The 13,415-nt window shown below is 34.1% G+C and overlaps 1 protein-coding gene across 1 annotated transcript in view; it reads right to left on the reverse strand.

Annotated features, from left to right (window-relative positions):
• Nucleotides 1–13,415, reverse strand: part of NPC1 (NPC intracellular cholesterol transporter 1) — a 36,235-nt gene that overhangs the window by 2,963 nt on the left and 19,857 nt on the right. Inside the window, exons 10-24 of the mRNA XM_026699294.2 lie at nucleotides 12,837–12,937; nucleotides 12,342–12,444; nucleotides 11,597–11,786; nucleotides 10,386–10,568; nucleotides 8,995–9,109; nucleotides 8,441–8,568; nucleotides 8,220–8,360; nucleotides 7,721–7,810; nucleotides 7,287–7,477; nucleotides 5,961–6,076; nucleotides 5,719–5,848; nucleotides 3,827–4,027; nucleotides 2,107–2,338; nucleotides 900–1,013; nucleotides 83–245 (exon numbers count right to left, since the gene is read on the reverse strand). Coding sequence (XP_026555079.1) covers nucleotides 83–245; nucleotides 900–1,013; nucleotides 2,107–2,338; nucleotides 3,827–4,027; nucleotides 5,719–5,848; nucleotides 5,961–6,076; nucleotides 7,287–7,477; nucleotides 7,721–7,810; nucleotides 8,220–8,360; nucleotides 8,441–8,568; nucleotides 8,995–9,109; nucleotides 10,386–10,568; nucleotides 11,597–11,786; nucleotides 12,342–12,444; nucleotides 12,837–12,937 — 2,198 coding nt within the window. The remainder of the gene's footprint in view (nucleotides 1–82; nucleotides 246–899; nucleotides 1,014–2,106; nucleotides 2,339–3,826; nucleotides 4,028–5,718; nucleotides 5,849–5,960; nucleotides 6,077–7,286; nucleotides 7,478–7,720; nucleotides 7,811–8,219; nucleotides 8,361–8,440; nucleotides 8,569–8,994; nucleotides 9,110–10,385; nucleotides 10,569–11,596; nucleotides 11,787–12,341; nucleotides 12,445–12,836; nucleotides 12,938–13,415) is intronic.

The following is a 13,415-nucleotide window of genomic DNA, read 5'->3' on the forward strand; positions in this document are numbered from 1 at the left end:
AAATAAATATACCACAATGTTAAATGTGGCCTCTGTGGCATATAGGTCACTATATCTGAAGCAAATTCTAATTTTGTCTTACCTATGTAGCTAAGTAGTACAGGAAGAAATATTAGACCATGGGTTGCTCCAAGAAGCACCATGGCTAAATACATCCTGAAGTAGAAGATCTGGAAAATCTGAGATTTGGAAAAAGCAAGCACCACTATTCCTCCAAATTTTGTAAGTGTAATACCACTGAAAACCTATTAAAATTTAAAAAAAAAGTAATGAATCAGATCAGAATTATTTTATTTTTACATGGTTTTTAAAATTATCGGCATCATCAATAAAGAGAAATGCATCAGCATCCTGTCTCCTCCATGGTTAGCAAACAAGCTTCTACTTTCCTCTTGTCAATTAGGTTGGCGAGAACCAGTTCACTGGTTTTCGAAATAAAAATGTACAATCTGCACGAAGTTACTTAATGAAAGAGAGAAGCTCATTGTGTTCTTCCTTTTCCCAATGTTCCTATTCTAGATGACTGTTCTCATACATCAAAAACAGTGATCTGTAATTAGGATGGATATTTTTAAGCAGGGGAACCTTATCTCCACTACAATCTTGCCAAGGTTCAGTAGTAAAGGAAGAGACAAGCAATGGAATGGTATATGCACATAAAGTGTGGTGCATCCTTGATCTGTAGTCCTTCGGGTTAAAGTGGTTATCTACCTCAAACTTTTAGTTATAATTACACACTGCAGGAAGAAATGAACTTTGCCACTACGCAGATGTACAGTGTAGATTGCATCTATATGCTGACACATTGGTTGCATACAGGCCATGATCTGTTCAGGCAATTGGGCCCAGTTCCTGTGGCTTCTATTGCCTGACAAAACAGGATACAAAATGCTACTTACGCTGCTCCCCATTTGGGATAGTGCTTCCTCGGCACGCTCAACTCTTGTTGCTTTTGTACTAATTGCGAATGCTCTTGTCACATGGCTACAAAACTCAACTGAGATGCCACAACTCTGCAAAGGAAATAACAGATATTAGGATATTCTACTGTTTTATAAAGCATAAGGCATTCAAATAAATGGCAATTAAATACTAATAGTTAGAATATTGTTATACCATATATTAAAAATAACACAAAAAGGAAAAGAAGCAGGAAAGTAAATCTGCTATAACAAATGCAATAATAAATGCAGCAAGTCAATTATATGCCAAGTGCCTCTATATCAGCTTCTAGATGTCCATCAGCAGATTGGCATTTGTAGAAAAACCCACAGCTTAGAAATAATCAAGATATGAAAATATAAAATATCACAATAGGCTATAAAAAGTGTAGACACTGATATTAAAATGCCAGGTTTTTGAGATGTAAGTGAAGTGGTTTATCTTGGTTTGATTTGTGCTTCTTCCTCTTATCACTTTGGGTGTTGAGGGAAGTCTGATTTTTTTACATCTCAATAAACTGCCATTGTAACAAGTATATCTAGACTTTTTAAAATAATTGAATATTGTTTTACCTCTAAATATACCTCTTCAAGGGAAGAGACATCAAATCTTGATTCCAAAAAGTTACAAATCTTTAAAAAAGAATTACTGGGAAAGAGAAAATTCCTGTGAATAAAACTTGGGAGATATCAAAATATCTCTGATTGGTAGGCAGGAAACCATGTGTTATAGAGTAAAATGGGAAAAGAGCAAGTCTGTCTCTTTTTTTTTTTTAAATTTTCAATGCCAAATTGGTAAAGATCGCAGCAAACAGTTTCCAAGTTTAAATTCAAAACAACTTACAGAATTGATGAATAATTTTATTTCATATAATTTTTTGTTGTTGGTAGCTGTGCATATTATCTGGCTAAATCATCTGGCTGAGAATGGATACCAAGTCTAAGACAAACCTTGTTATTGTATTCTAAAACACCCAAGATTTTCATATAGAAACAAAAAGGGTAATACTTCTTTTTACAAGGAATGCTGTGTGTCAAGCCTGGCATGTATTCTTTTGAGCTTTTAAATCCATCTTTAAGGCTATACATTGTATAGAGTCTAAGCAGCTTTGTTTTACACCAAATCTTTTTAAGCAGACTAGGATTAAAGTGTAGGTAAACTTACCATTACAAGGTTTACTAAGGAAACTGCATTTAAGCTGATACCCCAGAGCCACATCACTCCAAACATGTTGACCAGTATCATAGCAATAGTGAAGGAAACAATAACAGCACTCCATACATCAAAACCAAGCAGCACCATAGATACTATGAATATTGATCCAAGGGAAATGCCAAGATTAAAGATGGTGTCATCCACAATTGTTAAATATTGTTCATAAAAAACATAGAATAAGCTATGAAGAGAAAGATAAGTAAAGTTAACAAATTTACAAACTACAGCTTTCCACTTAGCATCTTCTAAAAAAGTCACTTTCCACTTTGCAAAAATTGAAGACAAGAATGAAAGACTCTTGAATACATTTGTCCAACCCTAATCACTATTCCAATTTTCCAAACCTAAAGATAGACTTCTAATACAAACATTTGAAATTTTATTTTTTTAAAAAGAGCAAAAAGCATAAAGTACCATTGTACAGGTACATTTATTGTTATAAGAGCTTGTTTTGTGTAATAAAGGTACCAAGCTAGAAAACAGGAAACTGTGAGTTCTAGTCCTGCCTTTGGCACAAAGTCAGCTAGGTGACTTTGAGCCAGTCACACACTAAGCCCTAGAAAGGAAGCAATGGCAAACAACTTCTGAAAAATCTTGCTATGAAAACTGCATAGACTAGTTTAGGAGTCAAAAACTGACTCAAAACACATGCGCACATAAAAAGGACAATCATTAAATTCACCCAGTTTCAACCCAAATAGAGGGGTTTAAAGAGAGATCATTCTTTGATCTCCGAGAAAGAAGAAATCACTCTACGTTGTGCGACAACCCTTTTCTCTTCCTGCTTTCTTCCTGTATTTTTGTATTTCCTTTGAACATATTGTTCCCATTGTTGCTATAACTTAAGTTTATTGACCTTGCTGCTGGCTGTCTCAGCATAGCTTTCTCCAGATTAAAATTATTTAATGTCTGCTGATGATGGCAGTAAAAACAACAATTTTGCTTTTTTATCATGTTTGTTTTTTTCCACTAAAAGAGCACCAAAAATAATGTTTCTCTACCACTAATGTGGCAAAAAAATAATTTTATTATTTTAGAAGAAAAGACAAATACTAAAAATTCCATACTGTATTTTTCAGACTGACAAACCTGGGTAGTTTTAAGATTTTTTTTCATTTCTGACTAGATTCATGAATCGAAGCCACAAAACTTCAGTCAATCAAACATTTAGGAATTAATCAGAACAAAGTGGAACACTTTGAATGTAATTCTAATTAGTATTATTACTTTAATTATTTGCAAACTGTTCTATCTCTGCACAGGCTTATTAATATTTTCCTGTTTCAAAATACATACATTGCACAGAAAAAAAAAATCAGAAAACTATTGCCATCACTTCATAATCAAAATTTGCACTAGCTTTCAAGTGGCCTAGGAGAATCATGCACAGAGGGCAAAAAAGAAAAAGGGTGGCCCAGAACAAACAGGTAGAAAGAGCCAGAACAAAATTTAATTTTGATTAAATGAAATTATATTAGCTATTATAACAATTATAATTTGTTCCCATTTGTTTAAAAATTTGCCCTTTTACAATTTAATGGCAACTTCTGAAGAAGCTCAGGGTACCATTCAAGGATTGGATTCTAGTGGCATCTATTGTATAATCTAATTCTAATTCTTAGTGAGCAAGTTGTGGGAGAATTTTCTGCCCATAAAGGAATTACTGTACCTGTAAGGAAAAACTTCGGCATTTTTTTCTTTGTGGACCATGGCTTCAGTAATATTGTTTGCTATAATCCGTGCTTTTTTCAATGCATCAATAAAGTCTGCTGAGGTGTTTAGCACCGTATGGTAAGTCATGAAGTAAGTGGCTCCAATTTCAGAAGAGTTGGGTATAAAGTTGACTGCAGAACTATAAGCAGCATGTCCTCTGAAAAAAAGGAGAGTACAGTTGGCATACATCCCAAGAGCTGCTGACTTCTTTCAGATCAACTAACAGGCATTTCAGTTTGCATCTATTATCTTATTAGGAGATGCTACAGATCAATACTTGCTAAAAGTACACAACACAAAGCAATAGAATGATGATTTGCAGCATGGATGTATTCGGGAGAATAAAGTATTTTAACAATGAAGTAAATATCTTGCTGGTAAATATAATTTCAAGAAGACAGGAATTAAAGAGTGCTGCAAGCATAGCATGATGTTTCTTACTTTAAGAAAAGGACAATATTAAATTTGGGAGCCCAGAGGTCCATTAGGAATACCAGACACATTTAGAATTATTTAGGAAATGCCATGGGGATTTTCAAAATGTCTGCTATAAGGATGTCAGTCATGAAAGCCTTTCCAAATGGGAAAATAAGGTTTTGCACTGCAACCTTTTTTTGTTTCCTCAGGATGCTATCCCAAGGATGGGAAAAACACAGTTGATATTTGCCATTGAGTAGGCTTGGCCAAATTTTAGGACTAATTTTTGTATGGATCAAAAAGGCTTATAAAGATAGGGCACTATTGCATCTCTTAAAAAAAAATCACTGTTCAAGGAAATCAGAGCAATTTTTAAAATTATGGCTGAAAAGGCCCCATGTATTCAGTCATAACACAGTATCACCAGCCATCATCCCAGGCAAGATACAAATTGCAATACAGGCAGCCTTGCTCTCTTCAATTTCCATTTGCTTTTACCTTTTTAATGGATAAACACTGTATACTACTGAGCACATTTGTAAATGAACTACTGGATTATGAAGATCCACTATTTTTAATTTTCTATTACTTCTATGTGGTACTCTAAGCCCTAAATGTCTTAGATTGGTTCTTTGCTCAATGCCAAGAATTTTCCAATTTTTAAAATGAGAAATACTACAGGGTACAGGCAGACACACTGGAGTTTCAGTTTATACTACTAAATCAAAGAAAAATATAAAACCATATACTATATTGTTTTACTGAACATTTTAAGGTGGCAAAGCCATTCAATTTTACCCCTTCAGTTTAATACCAATACAAAATCAAATGCAAAATCCACCTACCATTAACTTAGTTAATGTTTAATTCACTTGCCAATTTGAATATTATGGGATTGCATATTAAATGGTTTGATAAAATAATTTAATGCATTCTGACTTATTATTTGATTATGTATTCTAATTTTTTCCAGATATTGAATCAGACTAAATAGTCTATAGTCTCTTAGATCATATTTTTTGAAGATAGGACCATTTGTGATAAGGCATCAACTTAGCATTTTATCTGTTCTGATCTCTAAATTGTTTCAGGCAATTTATATTGTTTTGACCAAACCATTAACTATTTTATTTGATACCGTAAGATAAATTAATCTGGTCCTGAAGATTTCACCCCATAGAAGAACAGTGCATAATCCTTAACTATGTTGTTAAAAAGTTTAAACTACAGTACTATTCCTGTGCATTTCATTTTACAATTACAGTGAATATTCTCTATAGAGAGAAAAATAAAATTGGTTAGCTTCACCTTTTCTTTTTACTTGTTAGTATTTTCCCTTCCTCCTTTATTTTGCATTTTTTGTGCTGTGAGCATTTGTTATATAGACAAAGAAAGCCAGTATTTTATGACTCAATGTCCTTCCAAACATACCCCTTGCCACATTTTGGATTAGGATTATCTGAGAGGAACATAGGGAGAAATTTCATGAAGTCTTCACCCTCAGGTCTCTGTTTTCCTTCTTTAGTCAGTGGCCGGCAGCGCACACACGATGGATTGACAACTGTGTAAATGTTATTGGAAAATATTCATAAATTTAACATTTGTCTTCATTCATGTACAATTAATTTGCTTCAGATTCAATTAATTCATTAAGCTTTGAAATTCAGCTGTACCTGAAGCATTGCAGAATGCTCCAGTGGTGTTATAAGTTCTGCAACAAGAAGATTGTGGCTTGATCCAGTCAAAGTAGTCATCAATCCAGGAAGAAGGTGCATAGCCAACTCTTGTACTAAATATGAAAATGGTACCATCATTTGTCAAACATTTTCATGTACATTCTATACAAACTGCACACACACATACACATTCAATGCAGATACTGTAAGTTTTTAAAAATATACAGGTAGTCCTTGACTTACAACAGGTTGTTTAGTGACTGTTCAAATTTACAATGGCACTGGAAAAGTGACTTACCACCATTGCCGCATCCCCATGGTCACGTGATCAAAATTCAGAGGCTTGGCAACTGACTCATAGTTATGACAGTTGCAGTGCCCCATGGTCATGTGATCTCCTTTTGCAAACTTTTGACAGGCAAAATCAATGGGGAAGCCAGATTCACTTAATAACCAGGTTACTAACAACTGCAGTGATTCACTTAACAACTGTGACAAGAAAAGTCATAAAATGAGGCAAAATTCATTTAACAAAGGCCACATTTGTTAGGTGAATCACAGTAGTTGTTAAATTAATAACAAGGTTGCTAAGTGACTCTGGCCTCCCCATTGGTTTTGTTTGTCAGAAGGTTGCAAAATATGATCACATGACCACAGGACTGCAAACCATCATAAATATCAATTAGATGTCAAGTAACTGAATATAAATAACATGACCATGGGAATGCTGCAATGGTCAAAAGTATGAAAAATGGTCACTTTTTTCAGTGGCACTGTAACTTCGAACTGTCATTAAACAAACTGTTGTAAGTTGAGGTCTACCTGAATTAGAATTGAATTGATAAGCTTGAAAACACCAGAGGGGGGTTCCTTCAATCCTTAGTGAAAGAAGTTAATGAAAGGAGAACAACATTTGACTTACTAATACAGAATGAAGCAAAATATTTTAATACTGAACATACTATTTTGAAACAATAGACCCAGAAGTTAATTTTAAGAGTGTCTGCCTCTATAGATAGACTGTGAGTTTAAAAGTTGCTGTGGAAGAGGAACAGGTTTCATTGGGCAAGACGGACACTGATTTGAAAATTGATTTAAAAATAACAGGCTACAAGAATGATATGTAAAATGATGCTATGTTGGATATAGCAACTTAATAATTCAAAAGAAAATGCAAATAATAAATCAAGAGTGTAACCTGGAAATTTTTCCTATATTGGACAGGCTGGTTAACCATGAATCTAAATAAACGTTTGTTCCTAGTCTGACAGAACATTATTTGCAATAGAAAATCTTTAAGGAAAAAGGAAAATGAATACCTACTAGCTGCTAATCTCTGCTGCTTTAAACACTTGCTGTACCAGAGAATTGTTGTCACATCCCACTCCTCCACAGACCATATTTTGCCCTTCTGGCGTTGTATAATTATGCCCTTCTTTCACCACAAAATATACTGGAGGACCTGCATGCAGGTATTTGCCCAAATCGTTGAAGTAGACAATCAAATAGGAATCCTTATTTTAAAAGAAAGAGAGAGAGAACACAAAGGATAGGAGAATAAATTAAGAAACTCTCCATAATCTTGGTGGCGCAGTGATTAGAAATGCAGTACTGCAGGCTACTTCTGCTGATTACCCGCATATCTAGTATCTGTTTCTTATATGCACAAATGGGGAGCTGTCATTCTCAGAAAATTCTCAGGAAATTTTTAGTATTTAGTATAAAAAGAGTAGTGGTATAATAATTGAAAAACTTACATCAGGCATTGATAATCTCTGGTCCAGGCCAATCTCAACTTTGTTGACAACTGCTATGCTGAATGATAATACACCCACAAATATGGATATCTGAAATACAGTAAAATCTTCTTCATCTCACATATAGAATTTATCTAAAACCTGTTCAATATTTTGATTTACATATTTGAAATCTATTTGAAAGTGTTGCTAGAAAATATACTGTAGCTCTTCCATTTAAAGCTTAAAACAGTGTCATGGTAAACTAGCAATAAGGTGGAAGAAATATTTAACATGTTCCTGTTACAGTGTAAATGTAACTAAAATTAACATTAATATGTTCAGACTACTGAACTGATTTTTATTATTCTGAAAACCAGTCAAAGAACACAAATATGCATAAAATTAAATATATTTCTACCATTTAAAAAAAAAATCTCATGATTGCATTTAGATTAGCTAGAGTTTAGATATTTTAAATCAAAAGGAACTTTAGCTGCAACAATGAGGGTGTACGTACAATAATTGGTCTCATCCAATCTTTAAGAAGAAATGGCGAATAAATGTTTTTGAAAAACTGAAACAACATGCTTTTAGAGTGATGGAAACTACTAATTTCTTCACGACCTTTGATACAGCACAAGACATCACATCGATTATTCTGGAATATAAAATGCCAAAATGAATGTGCAGCTAAAATAATGCTGATCCAAATATGAAAAGAGTTTACAATGAACTTACCTCTTGGCGCTTAACATCCAAGCCCAAGAGACTTACAAAGCAGGTTATCTGCAGAAGGAAATCAATAAAGACTGCTACAGCAGCAAAGAGAGAGAATGTACGAACTGCAGGCATAGTCGACAAGCTCCCTAAAAGAGAAAAATAAAACAGATATACATCATACTAACTCAATGCAAAAAATATATATTCAAACATCTATATACCACTTCCCATAAAATACCATGAAGCAATTTGCCTACCCAATTTTTGAAAAAGTTAATTAATATAAAACACTGTCATTAAAAGGAAAAGAAAATACTAATCAGTTCATGAAAAGACTGGATTAAAATAATGCTTCCACATTGTATCAAGAATTTGGCAGTTTATATTTCACCAATTTTGGCATTCTTCTCAAATTTATTTTACTGTTTATTTCACTGTGGAGCTGCTGTTGAATTTCAAGGATTTGTAAATAATGGCTTTATCGCTTCTACTTTTTAAAAATACTGGTCATGGAGTAAGAGAAAACAATTAATTCCAAAATCCTAACAACAAAAACAAATTAAAATTCTTACCTAAGAAAAAAGCCACTGTCTCTGAAAATGAGGAAAGAAACATACTAGGAGCCACCTCTCCAAGAATTCGACCAATCTGCTTATCTAAGGTTTCATCTTGAAGCCGTTCATCTCTCTGAAATAATAATTCACTCATTAAATCAAATTGTGTTTTGGATCTATGATACAAATTGTTTTAGTTAAGAAAATGTAGAAATATGCCTCCTTGCTAAGGTGCAAAGGCTCCAGGCTATCCATTTATTTTTTGAAAGTTTAGTAATATATTTTGTATCTATATGGTCATTCAGATCCACATCAACACTCATATGCATGGACACACCTGTAAAAACTCTCAGAAATTCTAAATATTCTTCTTTAAAATACTGTAAAAATCCAAATGAACACCAGTGTATCACCGGTCACAGTTTCTCCAACCTAAATATTGGTTTCCCTTCTGAGAACAGGCAATCATCTTTTTCACTGCTGTAGCAATTATCCTATTTCCTGTCTAGAGGAAATTTAGTAAATGAGACCAAATTAATCCCCCTTTTTTAGTCTAGTTGAAAGGGATGCTTTGTAAAGTTTATCAACATGGCTATCCTTGTGGAATGATTAAACCCCTTCCTCCCTGGAATGTATGGTGTGTGTTTTTCCCCCCTAAAAGACTTCTCCTTGCTGTATGTCTGTGCATACATGAGGAAATGCTTTTTCTGGAACTATCAGAATTAAGCAACTGCATATACACATATACAGAGCTATGGAAGCATATGTATATTTTAAAAATGCCTTTCAAATACTTGCCATGTTTGCTAGGAATCGTGGCCACGAAACCTTTCCTCCCATAACAGACCCCACTGGTGACTGTTCCATACAAGAGAGCTTGCAGGCATGAGAGAAGCGTCAGCAGGCACACTCTTGTACCATGCTGAAGAGCAGGTTATTTCCCACAGAGATCAAATAAAGCCTGCAAACATAGTATTCTCCTTACTTCCCAGAAACTGATATTCGGTGCCACCCAAAGAGTATTTAAAAGGTTAGTGTATTATCATTCTTAACACATTATTGCAAAAAGCCAAACTCTTAATTACAATGGAACCACAATACAGTTCCAGCTCCATGGCCACAGGCCAGATTTGAGGCCATGGTTCATCAGCAGGCTCACATTGTCTGAAAAGGTCCAAAGTTCAGTTTTCACTATTTCCAGATAACTTGTAAAAATCTTCCATTCAAACCTTGGAAGAACTACTACCAACAGGGTGAGCTAGATAGAACATTGTTTTGGCTTGTATTTCTTATCTGAGCCAGAGAAAGAATCATAGGCTAAACACACCACTAATTTATTCTAACAAAATGATGCAATACGCAAATATCATCTCATTATACATATTAACAAATTATATTAACAAACATACCTGAAATGTCTGAACAATAATGAAAATGTTGTCCACTCCAACAGCCAACACCAAAAAGGGAATGACTTCAATAACGATTAGTGTTAGAGGGACTCCAAAATAGCTGAAGATACCCAAAGAACATGCAACTGAACTTAGCACTATCAGGATGCCTGCAATGCCCAATGAGATCTTTGAATCCACCTAGTAAATAAAGATAACATACATTGAAAGCCTTTTTAAAATTCTGTTTTTACAATATAATTAGAGTTTAATACAGGGGTGGGCTGCTGGGGGTTCGGGACAGTCCCTAGCTAAAATTCTGTGCAGTTCAGAGAACCCCAAATCCCACTCCTGGCTGGCCCCGCCCACCCACCTCGCCCACCCCAGGAGTCCCCACGCAGCCTATTTTGGATGCAGGTAAGTGCAGGGCGTGCACGGAAGCTCAGGGAGGGTGAAAAACGGTCCTTCCGGAAGTTCAGGAAGGCCAGAAATGGACCTGCTTCCGGCATCCAGAGAGCCTCCGAAGAGGCCGTTTTCACCCTCCCAGAGGCTCGAAGAAAGCCCCTGGAGCCTGGAGAGGGCAAAAACACACCCACCCCCGGTACAAAAGGCCTATACTAGGCCAGACCCACCATTGCCACGCCCATCCAGCAACCGAGCAGAGAACCCTTTGCTGAACTTTTTGACGCCCATCCCTGGTTTAATAGTTTGATTGTCAAACCAGCTGTACTTTATTATTTGAGCCAAAACAAGCATGTGTATTTCATTCAAAGAAATATAAATAAGCAACACTAGGAACATCAATTTCTAATCCAGGAAATATGTAATATACATACATATCTCTTTTACTTATTTAGGTAAATTATTGTTATGAAACATGTTATCTTCAGTACTTTTAGATAACATACGGTACTGTATTGTATAAAGTAATTAGGGAGCTCCCCATGTGTATCTCCATAAATTTTAAGAGAAAAACTATTTTAAAAGTTGATAAATAAATTAGCTAATTTCCAGAAGACTGTAGGGATATTTTACAGCACATATGGGTGTGGACTTTCCTGACACTGTATGTTACCCTCCTACCTATTTAGCTGTTACAGAGATAAATATTCAAAATACTGTAAAAGGATAAAATACAAATAGAAGTAAACATTAAGGTGCTAAAATTTTAACTAAACTTGCAAGACATTGAACTCTGTATTTAATTCAATAGTTAAAAAGATGCATACCAAGAATCTATCAACACTCTTAATATGCCCAAGAGCTATGGAAATGTACACAAACATGACTGCATAGCTAATTACAACTGTGCGAACATCACTGTTGCTTTCTCGATTTATTTCATCTTCAATACTACGTTCGGCAGAGACGGAAATTATTAAATTTGGGTTGTCATAGTTTTTCACAAAATTGAGAAACCTGAAAAACAGACAAGAGTGTCAATAATTTTTAAGAAAGCTAGACTAACCAATCTCTATTAAACACAATCTTAGAGCAAAATGTGCACAAATTATTTCAATATTTTACTGTTAAATTGTACCCTGCATTGCCAATATATGCTATTTTTGGTGTAAGTTTCTACATTTCTTATGTTTAAACGTAACATGTTTTTCACATATTTAAAATTTAAACTATCCTTGACCTACTCAATTAAGATTTTAAAAGTGAAATCTATTGATTACAAGTTTAAAGCAGGGGTTTGTATAATTCCTATACCAAAAGAACTGAAAAGTTATTAATATAAAAAACACACTTTTATTTCTGAACAAATATTCAGATAAATAAGTATTCACATTATAAAAACATGAAGTGGCTGCTTTATTTTTGAGCACTTAAAACATTGTAAAGCTATTATTATTGATAATAAAGTACTTAATAGTTCTAGAATCACTAAGCAAGAAGAGTTTACTGAACTTCAGTTTGAAAAGTTTACAAAGATTATGTCAGATAAGCCTAATTTAGAAAAAAACTTACTCCTTTTCCCAAGCCAAAACTTTCATCATCTTTTCTGTGTCATTATAGTAATTCATGACAGGAAATGTGATCACAAGTGCTGTGGCATTATTATAATTTTCATCTAAATATTTAATAAAAGAATAAAGTAGATGAGGAACTATTTCAAAGATATACACATACACACATAAAATACAAAATAAGGGTACCAGTTCAATTATCAAGCTCTTCATTGCTACACACCTACTTGCTTAAAAAGAAGTTGCCTTACTTGTAAAACTAGGAGCAAAATAGCATTTTTATTCATAACCAGCACATTTCATTCTCTATAGACAAGCAGTAATTTGTTAGTTATAATATTCCAAACATTGTAACACAACATGCTAGCAAATAAATATCAGCAGCAATTTGCATATCTGCAATATAGGGATGGTATAATTTGGAGTGTCTAAAAAGAAAGTGGATTTACAGACCTGCTTATTTCAGCAATAAAACCAACAAGTACATCACACTTACTATCATATCCTCCCATCACCAGCCATGGGAAGACAGGACCACCAAATGTCCCCAAGCAAGGTTGGTGAAGGAGGGTTGTGTCATTCAGAGATGCTGGAGCCCTATCAAATTTGGACACAAGGTGATCAGAATTTGTAAGCTGGTATTTCTTATGATAATATTCCAGTAATTGCACTGACTCATAAAGACCTGGCTTTTCAGAAGACCTTTAGACTACACAAATTTTAGAAATATATAGTCAATCAAAAAAAGTCACTTATTTAAATTTAGAAATTATTGAACAATATTTTTTCAAGTACAAACTTTCAAAATAAGCCTTAATTTGAAAAAGTTTAAGCCACAGTAGTTCACTTTTCAAATTCATATTTAGATAATTTGTATTATCTGAGAGCTACAATAATACATTGAGAAGTATTCTGGCTTGGTTAGTATTAAGATTGAATTCATTAATTATGCTAACTTATTTGTTTAGCTTTGGGTGGATATTTATTTATTTAAAGGTTTATAAGGCTACCCAATTCATGTGTTACAAGTCTGAGCAGCATACAACATAGACAAACGATAAATTGAAAGAAAAAA

Source organism: Pseudonaja textilis, chromosome 3 (assembly GCF_049901715.1).
Source record: "Pseudonaja textilis isolate UNSWEBS1 chromosome 3, rPseTex1.2, whole genome shotgun sequence".
Lineage (NCBI taxonomy): Eukaryota > Metazoa > Chordata > Lepidosauria > Squamata > Elapidae > Pseudonaja > Pseudonaja textilis.